We start from the raw sequence: 26,377 nt of genomic DNA, 5'->3' as shown, positions 1-26,377 counted from the left end.
GTCAATGCAGTGAGCTGATAGCGCACATTATTTTCCTGCTGCTTTCTGTTGAGCTTGTGAAAAGAGGAAAGTGTCGGTGGCTTCCACTGGAAGAAGCGTAAACATTAGAAGTATCTTCGCATAATGAAAATAGAAAGAAGGTCTCCATAGGGACTGTACGGAAATTATTGTGGCGTGGACAAAAAAGGCTGAAGCTCTGCCAGTGTTATTGTATTTGGATGCTCCTTTTGACTAAGAAAAAAGTTGCTCCACTTACGTTATAGGCGAAATGCAACAACACATTTGGGCTGGGCGATATGGCCAGAAAAAACAATCCCTTTTTTTTTTTTCAGGCTTTGGGCGGATTCGCTATTTAATCGTTTTCTGTTTTTTGGTGTTGTGTTACAAAAGAATGATTGAAATATCACATCTGTTAGGAGCAGGATAACTGAGCATTAATAATAAACACCCAGCACAATCTGCCATGCTGTCTGAAGTATGCACATTCAAAAAATACAGGTCATCCCAAACTGTTTTGGACTGTCAGTACTCAACGCTAGATGTTAATTATCAGTTTCAGCAGAGATACAGCACAAATTCATCTCCTGCTGTTTGTTTATTTTTCCCGACCCTGATATCTGCAGACAGATGCTTGCTCGCAGCAGGTACAGGCACACTGAATAAAGTAAAAAAATCCACACACCAATCATAGCGCTCCTTTGACTTCACCTCATGCAACCAGGGATCATGCATCGTCAACAAAAACAAACCGAGAACTGAGATTAGCCATTTTTCAGTCTGTTCCACTCAGATGTCTGATGCCTGATGACCATTACATTGACCACGAGACAGCCAGAGCCAGGTGGAGACACACCTGAGGTGTGTGTGCATATAGTGTTACTAATTACAATACACTTTATGGGAATGTCGTGAATCAAGACAGCTAATACAGCCAGCTGTCATTTGTTTTAGACTGAAAATAAACTTGATTCACACAATCTAGACATTTTACACATTATGCAAATCAATCAAACACATGTGATACGTCTCCCAGCCTTTAAACATCACTTTACCGTAGTTCTGCTGTGTTGATCTTATATATTCTGATATCTGGGAAGTTTGGGGGCTCAATTTCCACACTGTTTTGTTTTGTGTCTGTAATAACAGACCCCTAGTGGTCAAGGCAGGGAAATGCCTGTCTTTGCAGATCGGAAGCATTATCGAGACAAAAACTGGACCAATAGACCAAAGTTGACCTGCCAAGTGTTTAGCCAGTATTGTGAAATGTAATTTTATGCATGCACATTATGACTCAGCTAGCATGCTACCAAAGTTAGTTAGCTAAATACGCCGTCAGATTTTCCACTCAGAAAAATATAGCTTTATAAATATAAATATAGCTTTCGTACATTCATTAATCAGTCAGCTAATTTGCTCAGCTAAAAGAAAAAATATAACCCCTCCCCTTTTCCAATCCTCTCCCACCCCCCAAATAATTTTTGTACAGTCCCTTTATGAACTGTAAAATACTTGAAGTCGACCTCTTCCATCTTCAGTCTTCACTGCAGTGCCGATTTATTGCCTAAAACTTGATTTTACACATTTACACATTACATCCTCTGTATGATAGTCATAGCTGTGTACAACATACTGTATCTTCTACCATTACTGTATCCTCAGTGAAGATATCCAGGTGCTTTGAATGCATTCTCATGTTCTGCAGGCTGCGCTCGTGCGACTGCGGCCGCCCCACATGCACTGTCCATTACAACATGTGTAAAGAACATCTCATAAGGGTAGAGATTAGCTATGCAAACGCCTTGTCGTGGCTGCAGATATCTGGAGTGAGGGGTCCCTCTGCTGGACCCTCTCTCACACAGTAGTGCTCACTGAACTGACATGGAGGGAAGGTTTTTATCTTGAGTTACATCCTTATGTCATACGATACTCCAGACTGCCACCTCCCTCCTGCTTCTTGTATGACCGGATTAGTCTGACAACGTTAAGCTCAGCCGCAGGAGAATTCTTCATACAAGTGTTCGGTGATTGAAGCCAACATCCAGCTTATTGTAATCTATCATCAGAGAAATGTACTTGATACTTGCATAGAAACACAGCTGCAAATAATAATCAATGTCGAGATGTTGGTGTACGGTGTTGTTACACTACTGTTAATTATGGTACTATACTGTTAAAGTGTTTATTCCACTGACTGCAGCAGTTTTTTTATAACACAAATGTTAATATTTGTCTATGTTAATATTGTTATGACATTTTATAAATAATTTCAGAAAGTCATGTCACAGAGTTTGAACTGAAATGAAAGCGGTGACCTTTACTGGTCCGGGAAGCCGATAGTGTTTATACAATGAAGAATACAGTGTCGCGCTATCGTATCCACACTTATCAAAAGCCTGAATATGATTTACAAATCAGTGATGAATGTTTTCCTCGTCGTTTTGTTGTTTAATGTGGTGACGGACGCTGGCTATTAGTGCAGTAGATCAGAGGATCCACGTGGTACGCTGGAATGTGTTGCAGTGTTGGTTTGAAAAAAATGGTGTATGTTTTGTGTGCCGCTGATTTGCAGCTTTTCACTTCGAAGTAAGTGCAAATAGGAAAAATAAAAAAGTTTCTTCAGAAAGTGCCTTAGCCGTGACCCAAGACAGCAGATAGGTGGTGCACAGAATGAAATCCTTCAACACGTGACATTCTCACATTTTAGAAGACTACGCTCACGTGGCGGCCATTTTCCTCGAACATTACGCCCGTGGAGGGAGACTTGAATGTCGTACTGCTTTGTTGAGAGACCATCAACGTAGCTTTATCAGCTGGGAGTGAAATGCACAGGATGTGATCAGATGGGGGGCTAATGCTAATGGGTTGTTTTCCATTAAAATATGGCCAGATATCACTCCAGATTTTCATCTTTTTAATTGCCGATCAGTCGGAAAGTGGACATTATCCCGACATCTGAGCTCCCCACCCTGAGAGTGTTACTTCAGAGGAAAATGGCCGCCCTGTGTATATGCTCTATGTGTCAGTGTTGAGGCTGCTCCCGGCTCTGATCTGTACGGGGCACAATTCAAACACGAGGAGTATCCTATATACTGATTCTTATTTCAGGCTGTATGATCTGTGAAGCATCGCAGAAGACAGGTTGACTGGGTTCTAAGTTCAAACATCCATATAAGGTTATTAACATACATGAACTCTTTTATTTTCTTGTAATTCTTTGTTTATAGACAGACTTCTTTTTTAAAAAGACCAATAAATAAATTCATACAAAAAAAATGCTTCATTTTTGTGCTTCCCTTTCGTTTCATTTAAAACACATTCAGGATGATTTGATCATTGAATACTCAGGAGAGTAGTGAGGGCTCTGTACTTGGGTATGCCCATCTTCAAACTAGCTCCTCGTCTGAATCTCAACTACACACCTGTATCAGTCTGTGCACAAACAAACACACAAGCATATCAACACCTGGCAATATACTCAAATGCTCTGCTCCTGTGGTAGTTCCTGTTCCACAACACGTGTCTCCATGACCACATTTTTCCATGATGACACACACACACACACACACACACACACACACACACACACACACACAGACCCATGAAGTGAGCGCAGCTGGTAATTATTATTAATATGTTCCAAATATATCCTGTGTTCCTTGGAGCTAAAAAGCTGAGACTTGGAGAAAACCTGAATACAAAAGATCAGAAGACCCGTAACACATACAGAGGAGGTGTAAAAAATCATTCACCAGAGCCATCATTGATGGAAGACAAGAAAATTGAAAATTGGAGATCTTCTAGTTAGACCTGAGCACTGTGCTGCTGCGTCATGTAACTGGAAGGTGATTGAAAGACAAGGTCAGGCATCAAACTTTAACACCTGGATAATAAAACAGGAGGGGGGGCTTTATTGATAAGACAGCCTGAGAGATGACAGGACATGGGATGAGAGAGAGGGGGGTGACGTGCATCCCGGATACAGATGTCTCTGAAGACAGCAGGTTGTAGTGACTGTAGTGCATTTCATTTTCTCCTCCACTAGAGGGAGACAGAGATTGTGTCTAAAATCACTTACCGCCTCCTGCTCTGATGATCACCTTCAGTCTCAAGTTTGGATGCTTTAGTTTTGTGGTGCTGTTGAAAGTGCAGCCATCGTTGACCATGAAGTGAAATCATTAGCGCTCAGTTTCATCAAGAGCTGATTTTATAACCTCCACGAGGGGAGGATTTACCGCAAGGCTGCATTGGTCGACTCTCACCAACCGCTTCAAGGGTCCATGACACTGGACAGCCTGCAGGTGGCGACACAGTCTTAAGCAGTGATGGTTTTTGGGGGCAGAAGTGGGACTTGTCTGATGTGTGTGCAGTTGTGAGAAAGCCTGCATGAGCATTGTTCCACAGGAAACCGCACGTCGCTGCTGTGTGTCCTGTCTCTGTCCGCCTGACAGCCACAAAACATGAGTCACAGTGAAGATCACCTCTGAGCTGCTGCTGCGTCTCAAACATGTCAATAAAAAACACAATAGGATTGAGACAATTAAGGCTGCTATCTTGAGACTCAGATGTCTTCAGAGGATCAAGGTCAATCAGTGAACTCCACCGGGCGATGAGGTTCCAGAAAATGACTTTTAAAGGCAGAAATACCCCGATGACATAATAAATACTGATGGTATTGCCATCTAAGAAAGCTCTGGAGCAGCTGTGACATACATACGCTCAGCTGCACAAGTCTTCTCCTGCACAGGTTGAACGCTTTTTGCTCAAGGGCTTGATGATAGTTGCGCAGGGAGGGGACTGACATTTACTTTCACCACCTGGATCTGTGTTTCAGACTGCAACCCATAATAACCTGGATGCTTCAAATTACAGTGAAGCGTTCAGCAGGCTTCAAACGGCACGCTGCAGATTTATACCGCCGTCACTTACCCAAGCCTTCGTCTTTGTCATGCAGGTTTTGCCAAATTCAGTTGTCTGAGGAGTGAAGCTCGGCTAAATTGCTTTTGGTGAAATTAATTGTTTTTCCGTTGGGGAGTGAGGCGTCGTACAGAGTCTCTCCCTCTGTTAGTGTCGTTAATTTTGTTCCCTCCCTCCTCTCTTCTCTTTCTTAACCTTTCCTGACAGGATTAATTAAATGCCACTCCAACAATCAGGTGCGTGCCAGAAGAGGGAGTGGACAGGACGCTGTGTGTGTGTGGGTGTGTGTGTGTGTGTGTGTGTAACCTTAAGCTATTTCTTTTATCTCTTCTAGGACCCTCCCTACTGCTCTGCCTCAACAGATCCAAGATCATGGTTCTCTATCTGTCTGTCTGTCTGTCTGTCTGTGTACAGTATGTCCCCATCTGCTGTGAGACCGGGACAGAAACACAATTTCACAACATGGCACTTTCAATAAAGACAACAGTTAAAGACAACCTCAAGCATACAGGTAGTGTTGCCGGAGCACACCGGCAGCTTTCCTTTCTCAATTATCCATCTTTTTCCATTTCTAGAATATTTGTGGTTAGAATAATCCCATTGAAACTTATATCAAATTCAATTTATCGATTTTTTTTTTTTTTTGGTGCTTGAAAATTCAATCATCACTGAGGCACGTCACGCCAGAGACACTAAAAACAATGGGATGGTGTCTTGATTGAGAAACAAACGAGAAAATAAATTCCACCATGAGAGCAGCGTTAAGCTGCCAGTAGCCTTTGTACGGAAGCACGGAACGGCCATGTCTTGCAATTATTTTATTATTTTCTTTACATGTCATTATCTCGAGATAAGAAAACGTTCTACCCAGCGATTTGAGGGCATTTACATCATTACAGGGGTAATTAATATTAATATTAGAGATAGGCTTCTGTGAACGTGTGAGCTGAACTTTGATCTAGTTCTTCTGAAGTGCGACCGGCTCAACACTGGCAAGCTCGCCACCTCAAGAACAGTGTACAAAGGCACAGCTTAACTGTGCGATTGCTATTGTGCGCGTCGAAGCACTACAATGACACTGCACCTCTGATCTCCAGTGCTTTTCGAGATGTGCCAGTTAGCCCTGAGCTAGTCTCCGAGTGCCTGGCTTACCCTCCGCCTTTTTAAAAACCAGGTGTGGCCCAATTTACAAAGTGCCAGCGTGGGATTATTTACGCGTCAGTCACCCTGTGGCTCTGCTGTGAAAGACAAAGACTGGCTTTCACTTGCAACTTTCATGATGTCATGAATCACATTTCAGTTACACACTTTGTCGCACCAAACGAATATATGAGTTGTTTTTTTGTACTTTTCCTTTACTTTAGGTTTTTTAAATGGAAATGTTTTTCTTTCTCATCAAAAACAAACCGAAGCGCTCCAATGAACAATTTCTTTTAAGCATACCATTAGACGCTCTCCGCTTAGCAAACAGCGGATGTTATTTTTCCGGATGAAGAAGAAAGGCTATTTGATAAAGCAAACAATAGTGATTGATGGATTAAGTCAAGGGTTTAATATAAAAGTTAATGTGCTGCAAAGCAAAATTCCCATCCGCCTCAGCTGAGGTTACTTGGCGTGCCAATTAGCATGCTAACAAGCTAAACTAAAGGACAGAACAATTATTACAGCACAGCGTAACATTCATTTCTGCTGAGGCGAGGGTCCACTGCGTCAGTGTATTTAGTTCAGGCTTTCTTTGCAAGATTTAACCTGTTTAATAAAGAAAGAGTTCAATTACAGCTTTCATTTGAACTACAGGTCATCTACAGCAGGGGCGGACTCAGGATGTTTGAGGGGCCGGGGCGAAAACAAAAAAAATGGAGCACCAGTTGTACACCACGTACAACTGGTGCTCCATTTTTTTGCACCAGCATGCAGAAAGTCATGTTTATAGGGCACTTCACCACATTTTGTCCGCTGGAAGGGCACTTTACAATGTTTTATCTACCATAGGGGCATCCAAGAGTGCACGTTGGCAGCATTTTTTCAAACATCACCACCACCACTGCTAATGTTCAGTCTAATTTTTCCTCACAATGCGTCATGATCCTGTGGTTCCTGTTTCCTGCTAGTCGAGATGTCTTCCCTCTGCACTCAGTGACTGTGTAAAGCCTGCTATTAACTCCTCCCCGACTCTGAACGTAAACTCCAATACTGTAAAATAAATAAACTCAACAGTGTCCTCTGTATATCTTTATCCTGAAAGGAATGGAGGATAGATGCCAGGCTTTAATTCCAGTTTACTGCTTTTCTCCTGCATCCGAACTTTAATGGAATTTCCCTCCTGCCGTAAAATAACAACGCAACAAATGATTATGCATTAGACGTGACATTTAAAGCCGAACAACCAGAGTCGGCACCACTCTCTGACCTTTACTGTAGATAGCTTTGAACAAGCCCGTGCACCTGACTGCTCTGTGAAATATGTAAACGGCCTCTCCCGCTCTCCCTCCCTGCAGATCCAGACACATAATTCACCTGGGTGAGGTCCCTATACTTGGAGTCTGATCCTGTGCCACCTATGCATTTCTTCTAAGTGTTTTTGACCCCCTGTCAGCTGGTGTTATAAACTATAGGGCCTCCAGAGTAACTGCGACCGTGAGAGGGTTGTTTTCATGAAGTCTGTGCAGCCAGCATCTGAACCCACGCTGCTTTGCTCTTGTTTCTCTGAGACAAGCTGCACCCAAAGCCAGGTGATCGAACCATTTTGCAGCAGTAACAGTTGTGTAACGGGGCGAGCCCTGCGGTTTCTCCAAGCTGCCACCGCAAATGTTAGCGTCCTGGTTTTCCACCGTTGTAATGCCATGTCGTCTCCGCTGCCACCCTTCCTCCCACCAGATCGCAACAACCACCGACCAGCTGTAACTGCACAGACACCCCGAAGTTAACAACTTTATTCGAAACACAAAGCAGTTTTGTTAACGTCTGCGTGGAATCAGCATTTCACTGCCGACTGTTGCTCACCGCCGCCAGCCATCTGTACGTGGATTCTTTTAAACTGTTCATGCTGTTGCTGGTTTAAGACGAGATATTCAGAATGGTGTATTTTTGCACCAAGTGACACATTTTCAACATTTTCTAAAATACATTTCATCATCCCTTTCTTAAAAACATCCAGAATTGCAGTATGTCAACACCAGCTGCTGTTCCTCCAACTACACCGTCCATCATACCGCTGAAAAATGTTCCCGAGCGTTTTGCGGAGACTCGTATAGTGTGTTCCTACAGAAAGCGAAGTGTCAATGCAAAGAGACGAATAGGGGTGAATTTGTCTAATCGAATCGAGAGCGAGAGGAGGAGAACTCAGAGATTACTCTTCAAACTTTTGGGTTTAAAAAATGGATTGATCTTCACTCCTGCTTATCAACCTGACTGCAGCAGCGATCTGCGCAGGTGAACTCCAATGTCAGGTTTTTACGGACTGGGGCTGAAAGGGAATTATACTTTATGATATGAATGTAGATACTGTATATATAAATGATAAGGGAAAAGAACAGAGAGAACCGGAGTCTCACAGACACACACACACACACACACACACAAATAAAGAGGAATAAACACAAATAATCCCACAATCAAACTGATGCACGTAATGTGAGGTGAATATTGTAGTTTCTGGCCTCTCATAACAGGCATTATTCACAAGTGGGAAGCCAGTGAGGGATCACACCGTAGTAGCACATGTCACATTCCTGGCCAGGTCAACGGCGGAGTCTGTTTGGACAAGGAGGAAAATGGCCAGAAAAGCAATCCAGCTTGATATGAACTGTTTTGACCGGTAAAACACAACTAATAAGAAGAGATGACGTGACACTTCAGTCTGCCAGCCCTCCACTGACATCTGTGCTCCTCTGTCTGTCAGACAACAGAAAGACCAAGAGCAAACCCAGCAGATAAATCCCAGCAGATAAATCCCATCTGAATTCCAGAAGAGATTAGTGTCCCGGCTCCGAAAAGTAGTATCTTACTTAATACTCAAAACCCATTGGCTTCATTGTCTCCAGCTGTTTAAAGGAACACACGTTTTCTGTCACACAAACGATGCGTCTGTTGGAAAGACACCAGGAAGAAGTGAACTTGAAACCTAATCCTTTCATCTTCCATCATCGCCCCGTGTCACATAAAGAAATGTGACCGGGCACGTGTGTGTGTGTGTGTGTGTGTGTCTTTAATCAAGTCTGAACTGGCCAGTAGGACACTTCATTACCCAGGGGGCCGAGTGAGCATGAGAGCACGCTAATTAAAGAGTGACTCACGTTATGTGACGGAAATTGTTGACATCAGAGGACGTCTTGACTAAACCCCTAGTCCACCTCCACCTTCGTCTGCACATGCACACATGCACACACACACACACACACTCATATCTGTGCATCTGCGAGGCAACCGATGTCATGTGTGTCTCTGTGTGTGTGTGTGTGTGAGCTGCTTGGCAGTTGAAGGACCCAAAGGGCTGTCCACAAAGCAAGAGACCAAAAAGTGGGCTGAGTCACTGCTTTGTGTGTGTGTGTGTATGTGTGTGTGTGTGTGTGTGTGTGTGCCATTGTGTCATCGTGGTCTGTATAGCGACCCCCGAGGCTGAGTGGAAGTCTGGCATTATCATTTATGATGAGCTCGGAGGGGCTCAGCTGAACGGAGGATGTTACGATGAGCCCTCCGTGCCACTTTTGTGCGAGTACGTACGCTTGTGTGTGTGTGTGTGTGTGTGTGTGTGTGTGTGTTTGTGTGTGTGTGTCCGCCTGGTAACCAAGTCTCTCATCTCCATATAAATGGCCTGTGGGAGAGGGGATGGTTTCTATTTAAATGTGAGTGTTTGAATGTGTATGGTGTGCTATTCTTGGACCGAGCCGCCGCTATCATACTGTCCAATCATCCACACAAACAAAACTGTCGTCACTCCCACGAAGGCTCTGTGTGTGTGCACGTGTGTGTGTGTGTGTGTGTGTGTGTTCACTGGTAGAGCGATTTGCATCATGTTTGAGTTGAGTGGTGAGGTAATGAAGCCTTGCAGTGTGTCGCTGCTGACTTCCGGCTGCACGGCTCGCTGACTGTACAGTATGTCTCACGGAGCCGGTTACCTGATTCTGGCACACATTCGCACCACAGATGGCTTTTTTTTTTTTTTCTCCTTTTGTGTTGCCACATGTCTGTCCAACCTAAAAACCACCCAGGCTCCACCCTCGTGACAACAGCAGGCTGTGAAAAAGGCAAGAAAAAGGCCTCTCACTTCACAGTTTTTCCTTCTTTTGGCAACTTTTAAATAAGTCAGCCATGTTTGAAGTCAATTTCAAGGCGCCCAGTGTTTGGTGTTCACGGGCATGTCAGTTTTTATAAACTGTACAGAGCATTAAAAGGCTGGCGATACGCCACATTTCTCTAGGTGTCAACAATCCAACGAAAAGACCAAAACCGCTAATGAATCGTGACACGTTCCTTCACTGTAGTTTATTTTGAGTCAGCCCCGCAAACACAGTCCTGCTGCTGCTGTAAGAACTCACTACGGCACCGAACGTGTATTAATCCACGGCTGAAAATAGTCCCAAACAATGCCCAGATGACGATGAACTTTAAACTTTATATTTGTGATTCATTTCTAAACAACCGATGGACTGACAGCCACAGGCAGGGTAGGTAAGTACTGTGAAATGCACCAACGAACCGATGCTTGAATTGAAAAGTTGAAAGGTAAATTTGCCCGCCCGCCATGTGGATGATGAGGTCGTAAGTCTATTCAGCAGATTTCTTGTATCTCCATGTACATCAGCGTCTCTCCGTCTTTCCCTGCCTCTCGCTTTCTTCGCAGAATCTCCGCCGTTTGTGTCTCAGTCACTCCAGATAAGAACGAGGGATCTTGTGTCTCTATCCTCCTGCTCTGCATCTCAATCACCGCTCCGCATCCCACCCTCCGTGTGCGATATGAGTGTGTGTCTGACTCATTCCAAATCTGGATGCGTGACCCAGATATCTTTCCATAAAGCATTTCATCTCATGTCTATATGCCTATTTTTTCCCCACCATCATTCACATTTGTGTCTCAGAGGGGAGGTAAGACAAGATCACACATCATTTTCAACACTTTACGTCTTTGTTCATACAGTCTGCACGTGACATTATGTCATTTTTCACCTTTTATTGTTGATAAACGCTTTGTACTGGCATCCTGTTGACCAACTCTCTCTAAGATGAATGTTAAGTTCTCCAGCCACATCCAGCTGTTCCCTCAAGGAGAGTTAAGTGTGTGTGCATGTGCAGTTAAGTGTGTTCGCACATCACCCTGCCCTGCAATAAACACATATCTCTTTGCGTGTCTCCTCCTCTATTTACCTGAAATGGAAATGAAGGTGAGTCAGTCAGGTGTCAGATGTATGACTCGTCCCTGCCGCTGTGACAGACGTGTGTGTGTGTAACATCACACAGAGATCATTTCACACATTAAAAGCTACAAGTTCTCCTGCTGTGAATATAAACCATAAATCATCACACCTCAGCTGAGGATTTTCATCTTAATGTTTGGTAACATCTGATGGAAAAATTCCTTTGGGATCATCTTTATTGAAGTATTTCCTACTGGAAAAGCTGTTCACAGCTCACAACTGTGTCTGACATGGCTTACAACTCAAGTCTGTAACTCAGCCAGGCATCATGGGATCGTAACCGTACCTCTGCTGGCTAATTTCTGACTTTTTTTGACAGGATTGAGGCTACAAGACATATACGCTGAGATGAATCAGATGTTTAGCACATCTACTTCTGCGTCGACGTCGCAGATGCAGAGCTGCCTTTCGCGGCTCCAAAGGGCAGCCATCAGTGGTTCATAATCTATATTTTATAAAAGAACATATCCAATCGTAGTTTGCGCTGAGTACCTCCCTTCTATCCCTGAACAAAGTGAGCACAAGCACTCGCAGAGCCCAACAGTGATATGCGGATCCACTGCAGTCAAATAAAGCTGGTTGAGAAGTTAAGACGCAGACAAACATTCAGCAAGTGCACAGATTCCTTCTCTGTTGCCATAACAAGATGACAGACTAGAGCTTTTCTCATCGCAGTAGTTTTTTTCTGTCCAACACATGAATTACTGTTTCATTGATGCCATCGATGAGTGTATTTCTCCCGCTCACTTCCACTTTCCGTCAGAGAAACTCAAGGGCACCATCTTGTAAACTGTTGTAATAATCTGCAGGACATCTGTAGCCTGTCTGCCTTCAGAGAAACAAACCTGTCCCGCGTGGTGTTTATTGCTCTCGTCTCCGCAGATAACTTATGCTTTGTTCGGGCTCAGGCGCTGTGACTTTGTGTTGGAGGCAAAAAAAAGCATTTTGAATGTAAATGGGATTTGGGTGTGAACAAAGAATCGATAACCTCGCTGCTTTATAGTCTTTAAATGTACAGCACACGATGGAGGAACACTAAATAACCAGAATACAGGTCTGAGACGTCAAAAAATAATCGTTTAAGCAGTCAAATTTGAATTGGAAGCACATTCTGTGGAAACACTTGGCTTGTTATAATACAAATGTAAGACAAACGCTCTCACAATACAGTATAATACAAATACATTTTTTATAATTCACCTGTCATGAGGTCAGCCACTTATCTGTCTGCTCAAAGAAGGTAAAGACTTGTACAAAATACAGTACATCTCTAAATACAGTATTTGTATGGATAAAAAACCCTCAGATTGTCATAAGCATGTAGCGATAGTACCTATTTTACATGTGCATTTGGAGAAATGAATCCCAGTCACTGATAGAGATGAATTCTCCTGAATTCGCATTCACATGGCAGCAACATATTGTTGTAAGTAAACAAGATGCTCCACATATGAAAGGACAAAAAAGGGAAAACAAACTTGAGTGAAAGTGGTTTACAAAAATACATTTAAAGGGAAGTGGCAGCTTTAAGAATTTAGCAATAGGTCAAAAACTTGACCCTGGGACTCAACTTTTCATATATTATTTACATCCTCTAGGTGTCCATTTTCACTGGCCATACCGATAATTAAATGTGCGTTATCCACAAGGCTGGGAGGGTTACAAACAAAAAAGTATTCTGATACAGTAACTAATTACCTGTTAAAAATGTAGTTAGTAAGTAATGTAACTCGATTTCTTTGATTACGTTTGGATTTCCTCAAAAGCAAATTAAGACTAGAGAAATGAAAAATCCCTAAGATTACTTTCATTTAATCTTAATAATCGTGTGTCTTCTCACAGAACACACACACGTATTCGGCTTCACTCAAGACCTGATTACGTCTTTTTTCTGTAACTTCAAATCCAAATTTTCATGAGAAAATCAACAAGAAAACCGTTCCAAACCAGGCACTACACCATGTAATAATTTAAAAGCAGCAGCTATTGTTCCACTCCAGATGTCCAGACAATCGATAGCATCCAAGGTTGTGACCTCCCGAAGAAAAAAAGCAGGCAGCAGGGTTTTTAAACATGAAAAGACCTTGACATTCAGCAATATGAAGAAGACTCGTGTCCGGGGATGAGGAGCCAAGAGAAAAAGGAAAACACTTATCCAGTCACACTCTGTATGGTCCACTTATAAGCATCATTACATGCTCTCGGGTTAAAAACTGCCATGTAGAAATCTACTTAAACCATGTCCTCTGTTCAGATATCCACTAAAACTGTCAGTAAGGTGTTGAAAAGGTGGTCCAGAACCAAGTCTTTGCTGTGAAAACTGGTTATTTCAACTTTTATTTCAACTTGCCAGACTAGCTTGTGCTCTTACGTGACTGCACCGCAGAGCTGGTGCTGCCTCGCTGTGCTGGCAGCTTGCTCACCTTGTCCTTCAGGCCCTTTAGGCTGTACAGCCTGCTGAAAGTGAAGCCAAACGGAGCCTTTCCCTCTTCCGGGGAGTGCTCCACCTGTGGTGAGACCGTTTGGTTCTGGGAGGAGTGAGGATTAAGCAGTGCCTGGGAGTGCGAGTGGAGAAACGAGGCCGGCGGTCTTGGGTAAGAGTGTCGATTCGGAGACTTTCCAGCTCTCTGCCTGCTCTGCGTTGGTAGAGACTGCCGAGTGAGGAGGCTCTGCTGGCTTTGGGAGATCTCGGCCTGCTTCCGCCAAGCACCGACAGCACCCGCTACCGCTGGAGGAGATGGCCTGGACGGGCTCTCTGCCTGGTTCGGCTGACGGCCTACCCAGGAACGAGGCCCCAGCCCTGGGTTGCTTGAGAGGGATCGAGCGGGTCTGGATGGTCGGGAAGGGGAGGACCCCGTGCTACCTGGCTGCTGCCCTCGTGAAGGTCTGGGAGGAGTATGCAAACGCTAGGGAATGAGACGAGAATGGACATTGTATAATGAAGTATGGATACAATTGACTACACATTGTTTATTTAAAACAGCAGACACCAAAGTCTCATATTATATTCTATTAGTGTGCCGGCAACTTATCTACAATGCAGTGAAGCATTCTCACACTCACAGACGCAGAGCCAAGCGGCATAAAAGCTTTGTTGCAAATGGAAAAGAGAGGTTCTTGGATGTGAATTGGATGGATCCACTTTATTGTCACTCTAGTTAATATTACATGACAGAACTGAGTTAAAACATGCCAACAACACCTCACCGGCTTCAACAGACCATACTTAGATGAAAAGTGTAGACTCAGGTCACCGGTGAGCGAATTAAACCGTGCCGATAAAAGTGAAACTATCAATCATTTACCGATTCATTAATATTGCAGCCGGGGTGAACGCACGCAGCGCTTCATTAAAAGTGTGTCACTTTAATTCACATTCAGTCTCCTTGTTCAATAATGAAGTGTCGTGTGTTTCAACTTAGTGACGCTCTGCTGGTGCATACTCAACAGAAGTAGACACACACACACACACAAGAACATAGACAGACGGACAGAGCTTTAAGTTACATTTACAAAGTCATATTCAACACAAACACACTAACTTTGTTAAATATTTGACAACATATTCAAGCAGCCAGCTTTGGAGCTGAATGAGCACCAACAGATCTGAGCTAATGAGTGTGACACATCACTGAGACTTTGTGACTTTAACACCTGAAGTTTTGCACCACATCATTCATTTATTCTTTTTTATTACCAACCTACTACTGATATTTTTTTTGGCTTAATGAAATACTAATGATAAAATTCTGTTTAAATTTCATACAACATGAGTCAGACTTTCATAGTTCATTTTATTGAACAGTAATTAGAAGGAAGGGCCATTAAAGCACAAGTTTGATAGTTTTAGAAATACCCTCATTCAAAATCCTCCAGAGAGTTAGATGAGAAGATGATACCACTCATGTAGATGGCTGGAACCATGGGAGGACAGCCAGCTCTGTCCAAAGGTAACAAAATCTGCCGACAAGAACCTCCTGAATTCTCTAATTTACATGTTGTTTGTTTAATTTGTACAGAACTGAAGCAAAAATCAATGTTTTACAAAGGTATGTTCTGGATTTCTTTGTCAGAGTAATTACTTCCACCAAATTAGTTTCCACCTGCCTGGCATCTGGTCTTGACCAAGACATACCTGTCTGCCTCATAGACCCAGACGAGCTCGTATCCAGTGTACAGACCCACAGGCCGAGACTGAGTGGTGTTGGAGCCATTTTAATGATGACCAGGGTGGCGCTGTGGGAACCAAGGTAGTCTATGGTTTATGGTTTTTGTCCGTGAGACGATAAAGTTGGTGTATTTATTTTGAGAGATGTTCTTTTTTGGAGTAATGTGAAAATAAATGGATTGACATATCAGACTATAGTTTTTGGCAACTTGTTTTTTGATGACAACAGACAATACCAAGAGCCAGGAAGCACGACGTCTACACCGGAGCCACGTGCACATTACTGAAACATTACTCAAACAAAACAGCGTGTCAGCAACTGTTATCAATGTCCTCATCCATGTCTCAGCATGAAAGCGAAAAAGTCAATTTCCCCAAAATGTTGAAATGCTGCACTATTGCATGCTGGCTGTAGTTGGCTAGTTAGCTCAGTTAGCCATGCAGCTAGCGTCCCAGACTGGGAACTCTGTGCACTAAGAAGGTGCCGGCTGGGAAGCTTTGGACAAGGAGAGGCCGGGGCTAGCTGGCTAACATGCTAACTTAAATATCTCTGTAACACAATGCATAGATGTCATGGCATCTGAACAATCATTCACACTTCATTTTCAACTGGATTTCTTACATATTGCACCTGAAAGCTTAAACCCATCACTTTTCAAACAACTTTCGTTTGGTGACATCGTTTGGTATGTTGGATTGTGGTTGACCACTGGATGGAGAAGAATTCTCTGCTACTCAGGAGTGTTAAAACCTTCTTTCAAAACTTCATTTCATAATACAATTTCACTGCCAACCAGATAAAACGTCTTCACAGATGTTGCGCTCTAATATTTTCTGTTGTTTCAATTTGCAGTATGTGATGTGTCGTACGAATGGGATGTCTCATTTTGCTAAGAGCCTGTTGCTTCGACTCCTCTCTCCTTGTGTTTCTCCTTTGCCTCCTCCACTCGCATCTCATGTAGGAGGGACAAAGATATGAGGGGAGGAGGCGAAGAATGGAGGCAGAAATGTGGAAACTGACAAATGTGCAGAGGGGCTGCTGCCTCACGGCTCATACCTTCTGTCCCTCGGTCTCTCTGCTTGACTTTGGTGAGCCTTTCCTCGCCACGCCGCTTGGTCCTAACGCCGCCCTGTCCACTGCCTTCTCTTTGTCTGGCGTCTTTCCCTCTGAGGAATTCCTCTTCGGTGCGAGGTCACCTGCAGACAATCGCTTACGCTCTGCTCCCTCATTGCTTGATTGTCCTTGATTCACTTGGTTTGGCGCCTTCTTTCTCTTGAGGACTTGGGGTTCTGCTTCCTTGTTTTTTTCCACTGTCTCTGTCAAGACTTTGCCTTGTTTAAAATGGTCTGCTGGTCTCTTAGCCTCATCTCTGCCTCTCCTCTGTGTCACCTGGGAATCTCCTTCTGTCCTCCTCTCTGCCATGCTCCCCTTTGCATCTACTTCTCTCCCATTTTCTTCATTTGTCGTTCCCTCCTTCCTCATTTTTACTCTCTCCTCAAGTAAAGAAGACATAGAGGAGACACTAGCAGGCCCAGACAAACTCTGTGATTCACTGCTAGAGCTATTTCTGTCAGTAGATTCTAATGTAGCAACATGAGTGTTATGATTTATGCATACAGGACTAGTAGCAATGGTCGTAGCACTAGGAGAATTTGCGTGCGTGAGGCTAACATGATCCTCCGTCGCACTGTGGTTGCGGGAAGCCGCTCGGTCAACAACGGGCTCTTGGAGAGGAGAGCTGCTACATTCATAATACTCCTCGGAGGCCACGGAGAGAGCAGAGTCCGGTCTTGGTGTGACGTACCCGTCGGGCGTGGGCGTTCGAAAGTCTGGAGTGAATGAGCGTGGATCAGGCGTGTGTGTTCGTGAGTCTGGGGTGGGCGTGCTTGGAAGAAATCCGTCTGGAGTCGGTGTGCGTGCGAGAGCTGCGAGCAACGACGATTCTCGCTCAGGCGTCTGCGAACGCAAGTCCGGCATGTGCATGTCAGATATGACAGAGTGATATAAGCGCAGGGATTTTTCAGGCGTGTTTGTGCTTCCCCGTGATTTGGTAATGAGTTCTTGAGAGGGGCTGTGTTTCGCAGTGTTTGGCAAACTTGGAACACCTTGCTCGACATGACGTGTGTCTGCAGGAGATGTTTGTGTGCGATCACCAGCACTGCCTTTGGATAATTGTGGATTGCGCGCTTTTATAGAATCCAAAATGTCTAAAACACCTTTATTCTCTGGAGTCAGTCCACAATATGATATTGTCTGAAGTTCAGGTGCACTTGCACGCAATGCTTTGCTTTGTGTCACAGTCTTACTTGTTTCATTCGGCACTTCGGCAAACTCGCAGCCTCTTAGGGCTCTTTCTGTGTCCTTGGCCCCGGCCTGTGCTGCCTCCTCACAGTCTTTCCGTGGGGTTAATTTGCAGTCTATTGATGTCAAAGTCTCGGGCTCAACATCTTTTGGAATTATTTCTCGAATATTCACACTGTCTGCCTTTGGCACACCACTAATCAAAACGTCTGACTGGGTTTCTAGGTTGGTTCCAGCGAGCGACTGCATTCCTGCTCTGTCATCATGTAGTCCGACTGCTTTGTTATTCTTTGTATCTTGTGCAGTCCCACCCTGTTTGTGCTGTCGAGCGTCCATAATATTTCCTGCATTCTCTGCATCCTTTTGTGCTCCTGCTTTGCTTCCACTGTCCTTCTGCAGTTCTGGGACAGTGTCAGGCCCTTTTTTCTTCTCGACAGCGGGCTCATTGCGGACCGCTTGCGGCCTTGTGCCGGTCTCAAGTGCCCTGATGACACTCAATTCCGGCAGCTTCTGGCCACTGCCACTGCTGCTGTCTTTGATAAGCAGCTGGATGGTACGAGGTTTAGGGACGGGAGGAGTTGGAGAGGAAGAAGGGAGGGGAGGGGTGAGAGTTGGAGTGGTGGGAGGAGGGCTGATGGAGGACGAGGGGGTACCTGCACTGGTAGTCATGCTTGTGGTGATGGAGACGGGGTTATTTACAGAAGGGGAGGTGGAAGTGACAGACTGAGAGATGATGGCAGAGGTAGAGGAGGGGGATACGGTGGGAGACTGGACGTTAGGGGTTATTTCAGCTGAGTTTTGTGGCTGCATGTGTGAATCTGTATGTGTCTTTGTCTGTGTTTTTTCTACTGTGTTTGAGTCATGCAGGTTTGAGGTTGGAGTGGTGCTTGTACTGTACACGCCAGCGCGAGTTTGTTTTATCTTTGCGTTCGATCCAGGGAGGGAGTCGGGCTCAGGATCGTTCGTGGTTTGTGAAGGCGTTCCTGTGATAGGAGGTGATGCTTCGCTGCTGAATTTGGGAGGAGTGTGTGCATTGAGGTGAGGTGTGGTGTTGTGACCCGCATCTTGATCGGTGGGTGTGTTTGAATGCAGTTTACCCTCATTGTTAAGAGTCTTAGCAGTGTCCCACTTTGGTCCAGATGTAGGTGATTTCTTCTCGGATGCCTCTGCTATAGTTTTGTTGACACCAGTTTGTGCTCTGAGTTGTGTTGGCTGAGCATTGGTTTTATCCTGTGCTAGTTGGACTTTATTCTTATCCCCTGGCTTGGCAGTAATCTGTCTGGGCATGGCCACCTCTGGCAGGGTTTCCTCAGGCTTGCTGAATGGACTGCTAAACTTGATCGCTTGGCTGATTCCAAACATCTCAGATCTCTGTAGGTGGACCTGATTTGGTTTGTTGGCATCCCGGATGTTAATGAACCCAATCACATCCTTGGATGGATCAGGCTCTGGCCAGGTGGGCAGATATGATATCAAGCTTGCCTTCTCTAGATCAATGAGTCCAGGATGGATTGGAGGCTCCTGTATGGCTTCTTTACTAACCCTCCTCCTTCTTCGCCTCCCTGTCTTGTTATCAGAGATATCTGGACTCCTGGAGTTCTCTGGACTTAGGGTCTTTTTGGGGCTGTTGTCGCCAGCAGACGAGGTCGGGCTGGGGTTTCCTAAAGCCAGGGCATATTTGGGGTTGTACAGCTTCCTTGCGACAGCAGCAGAAGTAGGGACCACTGCGACTGGTTGAGGGAGGGGCTCTGGTTCAGGTTCAGGCTCCTTGGCGACCTGCCGGAGGTCAACCAAGGTGGAGGTCCCGTAGAGGGTGCGAAAGAGCTTGTCGAAGGCATCCACTGCCTGGCCTGTAACCACGGTGATGAGATTTTTGTCCAGCCGCGATGACATCCAAGTGAAACTACAGAACACACAGTGAACACAAAAGCAGGCTACTTTAGAGAACAGCGAGGCATTACAAAACAAAAATAACTTCAAGGAAAATGTGAGCGAAGTAAACACAGCTCATCTGAAGTACAGAGCTAGAGTAAACGCATCAGGAACTCAACTGTTCACATGTCTCTCGTACATCAGATGCATTTACAACCTGTTTGTCTAGTACGGTGCATTCTTTATTCATATCTCTCCATGCCACACTGATGGGTGGAGCAGATGCAGATAATCTGATTCTTTAAAGTCATTATCTCTTCCTCACACTCTCGCTGACAAACACACGCACACACATGAATTGCACTGACCTGTAAGTCCCAGAAACAGCTTTGTCTCCATCGACGAACATGAATCTGTGTCCCATTCGCCCTTTAAACTTAGTGGAGAACCGGGTGTGGAACACTGAACCTTCTGCGCAGCGGACACGGAGGTGCTGTGACAAACAAAGAGTACAGATGTTATACCTACTCCACATTCAGAGTTTACTTCGTAATCTGTGAATAGAAGTCTAAAAACAAGTCTAAACAAAAACCTCAAGTGCTTGTTAGACATTAGAGTACTTTTTTAATAAAAACCCTGTGGCCATACAAACATAATGGGAGCAGTGATGTTCCATTTAAAGCCTTTAAGCTCAATTTTTTCAAAGTGCTGAGCACTTCTAGTGTAAGTTCTTTGATTAAATCTTGCGCAACCCACGTCATGTTAATGATAACCAATTGTGGTTTTATCTCTGTCTTGTCTTTACTTGATCTGAGTATGCCATGGATTACACCATTCTCATCATTATCATTATCATTGCTTGCCTTCTCGTCTCTTGCCTCATGTCTGTCTGCATGTAAATGAAAAAGACACTTCTTTATCAGATTAAAGTCTGGTGTCCCACAGGGGTCAGCTCTCTTTCCACTTTAGATGGTTCCTGCATTTGAATGCAAATAAAACCTGTTTTTCTTTGTTTTCTTGTCCTTTGGTCCAGTCAAATGTGCTTTTAAGAAATGTTTCAAAAGCATTGATGGCAACACGATCTCATAGTAATACAGTTAAAGGTGCAATATGTAAGTTTTAGTTTAAAACATTCAAAAATTAACAAAATTAATAACAGAATGTGAAGAAATATGAGTTCTGATGTTAAAAGATGTTTATGTATTGTGTTGAGGAGGTGTCTACTAAAGAACTCCTCCATATCATATGTTTGAGAATTTAACATGTATGATTTTATTTTGGCAATTTGTCCACATCAATACACTCTGACAGGCCTTCAGGTGTGACTGGATAGCTGTGCAGCATCATAGTCAATGAGTGACGGTGTTTAGATATAACCAGCATTCATGATCATAAATGGGCAGTGCAGTATATGATGTTGTAGTCATAAAACACTCATCAAACAGCATGTCAGATAAGAGATTACACCTTAAAGGTACTTTGAGCACTTTCTGTATGAAGTCTTTGTCAGTGCTCCCTCGACACTTCTTGTTTTTTTGTCCTTCTTTTCTTTCTTAAGAACCGCTGTGCTTACCTTTATCAGTATTTAGTGAATCTTGAAAATACCTGAACTGCATTATATGTGTCTTATTAAAAAGATATCTCTATTGAATTTTTTAATATCATGGTTGTTGTTTTCATTTGGAGAGTTGAAAAGATTCAACTTCATGAGCTACATCTGTCAGAGTGGCCAGGTCCTGAACTGTGAAAGCAGCCAAACAAAACTGCATAACCAGTTGTCATGATGCAGCTGATTATTCCTGGCATGGCTTGTCTCACAGCAGAAAGTCCTGTTTTCCCTCCTTCTGTTGGTTCCACCCTTCACTTTCTCTGTCCAACGGTACATACCTTTCGCACACTGATTAGATAAAATCGTCAAAATGATTTATCTGTGAGTAGTCAGCTCTAAACTGTGGACGATGAGTAGCTGAGCTGTCCTAGGAAGAATTTTAAGCGACGATACCACCAAAAAAACACTCTGACAGGGTGAAGGGTCGCTGCTATAGAGCTGCAAATTTTGCAGAAACACCCTCAGACAACTGAAGAGTAAGAACAATCTGGCACCTCTTGCTCCTCCTCCCGTCCTCCCGTCCTGCCTATCCACTCCTCCATCTTGTCACTTACAAGTTACAGTATAAACTCAAGCTGTCCTCAAGCTGTCCAACCTGTCGTCTAGACTTTCTGCCATCATCTCATTCAGCCGCCCGACAGACTCGTCACAGATTTTGCGTCAGCTGCTCATTACTGTTCCTGGTCATAACTGTCACTTGTACAGCTGTAGTCACATTTTCTTGGAGCCAGAGAATTATATTGAATGTGGACAGGACCATTAAGATGTTTATGCAGCTTTCTTGGGCAGAATCATCAACGTGTGATGCGAAAAAGTAATGGTTCAAAGTAATGTAATCCTGCAACATGAGTGGTACACATGTGCTGCTGTCGGTTGATAACTTAATGCGAACTAAATTCCTGCTCAAAAATTCCTGTTTTCCGTTGTTTTGCTGATGATCCATATACAGATGATATTGGACGTCTGTCATATTCCTCCCAGACAACTGGCAGAGGTTTGGGGTGCGTCTGTTACATGAATGTGCACGTGCCTGATCTTGTATATCTGTATGATCTGTGTTTGTGTGCCAGTAAGTCTGTTCACACACCTATGCATTTGTGTGCACACCCTATGTGGAAATATCTTGTGCTCAGGGCGAAATTGCAACACGGCCGAGTGCAATATCCAAATCAAAGAAGCTGCAACTTTTTGGTAAAGGTAAAACATGTGACCAATCAGTAGTGCAATGAAGAATCGTAGTGCAGCAAAGATGCCCTGGCCCAAAATCTTCTTCTCTAGATGTGAGAAAATATGTTTTGTATTATGTTGTGCAGCCCTATTTTCTATTAATATCTCTTAAGGTCTCCTACATGCACTGCCTGCATCATCAATGTCTCACTTCTGCCAGCCAAATACTGATCTAAACCATTGAATACCTCAACAGTGAACATCGCTTTAAACATAATTAGTTGAGTACATTGGAGGCATTTGTGGGAATGATGATCCAACACTCCTTCTGTTGTATGTATGTTTTCTAAATGATTTCTACCTGAACAACATGCAAGGCTGACTTCCACCCACCAAATACTGTACTGCTAACCATTAAAAGGGCAATAACTTACTGTTCACCTGAGTTATTTGTGTTGGCTGAGTTTACTCTGAACAATCACGGTTTAGTGGCCTGGCAGCCTAACTGAAAGATCTATGTCTCAAGAAAACAATACACGTTCCCTGTATTTAAATTTTACCTGTTCAAACATGACCAAATGATGTCTAAGAACTTTCCATGGTAACCAGTATGGTATAAAAGTCTGAAGGTAGATAAAACAAGATAAAAGATTCCTCTATGGTGCAGTGCCAGACAGTTTAGCTGCTTGTGTGCGTGACAGAGAGAGATGGCATTTGCTTTCACTTTTCCATGTATAACAGTTGCTCGTCTTTCTTTCAAAACATGTTTTGCATTTATTGTGTTCTAACAGGAACTTACAGATTATTTAAAATCTCATTGTGAGGTGATAATTTCTGCTTTTCTGAACATCTGGAAATTCCCCCTTGCTATCTAAAGGTTTCACTCTCCACCAGTAAAACATTTACTCTCTATGAAGTAATTACAACATTTTATCCTTACAATATTGATAATGAACTTTCACTTTCTGTCAGCTTATTATTCTTGTTATCATGAACAAGCATTACCTTGGAAGAAGCCTACACACAGCAATTAAAGGCCAGAGTGCTGTGAAATTATGCTCACCAGAGAATGAACGTTCATGTTTTCACCCATCAGGTTACAAATATCACTTGTGCAAAAGAAACCTGGCCTTGCTCTTTGATGCTAAACATCAGACCTGTACAAAATCACCAGGTGGGCCGGCAATGGCTCACCTTGAGGTGTCCGGCGTGCATGTTGGCCCTCCGACACATGGACAGGAAATGAGGTAGTGTTATGTGTTCCAGCAGGATGTAGACAGACACCTTCCTCTTGAAACCAGCGTCGAGCAAATCTCTAAAGATATCGACATCGGTGAAGACATCCATCACCACTCCTATAACCTGGAGACAAACACACAAAATCTAAAACTCCTGCACAAATGGTCACAGGCATTGTCCACGCATGCAAATTACACACATGCTGCCTACAGTGACAGTTGAAGACGCTACCTGCAAACATTACACAGTAACTTTTCTGCCAAAACAAATAATATTCAGGTTGTTCTAACTGGTTTATATGGAAGCCCATTTCAGCCAGTTAAAGGAAAACTAGGAGATGACAACTATGCCTGATGAAAGAAAACATTCACATGATAAGCCAGAAAAGGACAATATTATAAGACAAAGAGTCATAATTATTGGATAGAAAAGTCAAAATTATGATGTAAAAACAACAAAATATTTATCTCATAATTTAAACTTTTTATCTCAAAATTTTAACTTTCTATCTCAAATCTATGACTTTTATCTCGTAATTTTCACTTTTATGTCATAATAATGACTTTTATCTCATAATTTTTCCTTTTTATCTCATAATTACAACTAATCATAGAAATACATCTTATTTATATATATATATATTTTTTTTTTTTTTCTTTAACTGGCAGAAATGGGCTTCCATAGATTTGAGTAAAACACAAGATTTCCAGTGCAAAAAAAATACTCTGAAGACAACAGTTCAGAGGAGTTACTCCTTTTCTTCCGGCTCTCCAGTTAAATGACACATTTATCTTTTTCTGTCACACAACACTGAGAGCTGCCCCACGAGCAGACAGAAGCACACTCTGAAACACATGCAGCACATACACATGCAAATATCTAACATAGCACACATGCTTCCATGTTTACAGCCGGCACAGTGATGTGTAGCACTCTTGTCTGCGCTGATAAAGCTGCTTAATCAATTTGCACTTTAGTCTCGATTGTCTCTTTTGGTTAGCAGTCTGTACTCTGACCTCATACTGACTGAGAGCCATGGCTGCTCATGGTGATATTGTGTCTGTGTTACAGTGGATCTTTTGAATGAGTACAGCAGGAAGGAGAACGAAGGAGTTCACGAATCCTCAAATTTAGGCCATTAGGCTAATTATGAAGCCTGAAAGAGTTCTGAGTTAAACAGACACACATTTTCAAGGCAAGTACAGGCTATTTAATTGGAGGTAGCTTTTATGGCTTTACAGGTTTTATGACTTTTATCTCATAATTTTGACTTTTAGACTCAGAATTTTAACTTTTTAGCTCGTAATTTTGACTTTTATCTCATAATTTTGACTTTTAGACTCAGAATTTTAACTTTTTAGCTCGTAATTTTGGCTTTTATATCATAATTTTGACTTTAAACTCATAATTTTTATTTTTAGACTCAGAATTTTGACTTTTTTTCTCAAAGTTTCGACTTTCTATCCCATAATGACATTTCATCTCATAGTTTTTGACATTTTATCTAACAATAATGACTTTTATTTCAAATTTATGACTTTTAACTTACAATTTTAACTTTTTATCTCATTATTCTGATTTTCATCACACAATTTTGACATTTTTTTTTTTTTTTAATCTCATAATAATGACTTTTATCTCTTATAAGCCTGAACCCTACTTTCACACCTAGCTAAGCGTAGCATGTAGCTAATTTCGTCCAGCAGTGGTGGTCCAACATACCTTCTGCGCCTGCGCGATCATCTTCCTGACCACCTCCTTGATGTGCACCTGGCCATCCAGCGGTGGCTGCGAGTAGATGGTGGCGCGCGTCACCCCGCGGTAACCCTCGCTGTCCGGCCAGCCCAGGTCCATCTGCGGGATGGACACGTCCGACAGCTCGGGCCAGTAGTGCAGTGACAGCGGGGGCTCGTCCTCCTCCGCGTCCTCCGGGAAGAGCTCCGAGCCCGGGTCATAGGGCTCCACCTCGCAGGCGAAAGTCTCCAGCTCCGGGTCCGAGAGGAAGCCCCGCGTGCCGCGAGCCTCCAGGAACTTGAAGAACGCCTCGCGACCATCCTTGAGGAGAGCCTCCAGCGCGAGCCGCTGGTCCTCACAGTACAGGAAGTCCGGCTTGGACTCGTTCGTCCGCGGGTTGACGTGGTTATCGTCGAGGCAGTGTATCTGGGACAGAGCCATGGCTCCAGATACTCAACAAGAAACAACTTCAGCAGAGGACAGAGGACAGCTCCTCACTTCAGAAAGCTGCTTTTAGTTCCTCCTGTCTGCTTCAAAAAGCTGAGCACTGCACACTTGTTGCACATTACTTCATGTAATTCCCTACTTCGGTCAGCATCGTAAGTCCTCTGAGCCGCCATGGCGCACTAACACTCTACCATTGTCACCCCCGGTCCCCAATGAAGGACCTCACCGGCCGGAGAGAGGGCGAGACTGACTGACTGACTGACTGAGTGACTGAGTGACTGACTGAGTGAGTGACTGACTGACTGACTGACATCCCGCCGACGGCACCGCCCGACAGGTGTGACCCTGACAGCCAAACACCCACCCACACACACAAACATGCACACCTCAGTCACGTGCCCTGTAGAGCTCTCCAGCTGTGTGTGTGTGAGAGAGACAAGGAGATGTGTTTGACTGGAGAAATGAGGCGATCACAGAGACCAACCCTTTAAATCATTAGCGAGCCAGCTCCC

At 43.7% G+C, this 26,377-nt stretch overlaps 1 protein-coding gene across 1 annotated transcript; it reads right to left on the bottom strand.

Annotated features, from left to right (window-relative positions):
* Window positions 1-13,667: 13,667 nt before the first annotated feature.
* On the bottom strand, window positions 13,668-26,023 carry LOC311267464 (uncharacterized protein). The gene is made up of 5 exons (XM_084370545.1): window positions 25,407-26,023; window positions 23,640-23,807; window positions 20,038-20,162; window positions 16,553-19,700; window positions 13,668-14,233 (listed from the first exon to the last, which is right to left on the bottom strand). The coding sequence occupies exons 1-5, from the start codon at window positions 25,857-25,859 to the stop codon at window positions 13,682-13,684; spliced, it is 4,446 nt and encodes a 1,481-aa protein (XP_084226671.1). The 5' UTR covers window positions 25,860-26,023; the 3' UTR covers window positions 13,668-13,681.
* Window positions 26,024-26,377: the final 354 nt, after the last annotated feature.

Source organism: Pagrus pagrus (assembly GCF_965226575.1).
Source record: "Pagrus pagrus genome assembly, chromosome: 13".
NCBI classification, from domain to species: Eukaryota; Metazoa; Chordata; class Actinopteri; order Spariformes; family Sparidae; genus Pagrus; species Pagrus pagrus.
The sequence above is the reverse complement of the archived record's forward strand: the minus strand, read 5'-3'. Positions and strand labels throughout refer to the sequence as shown.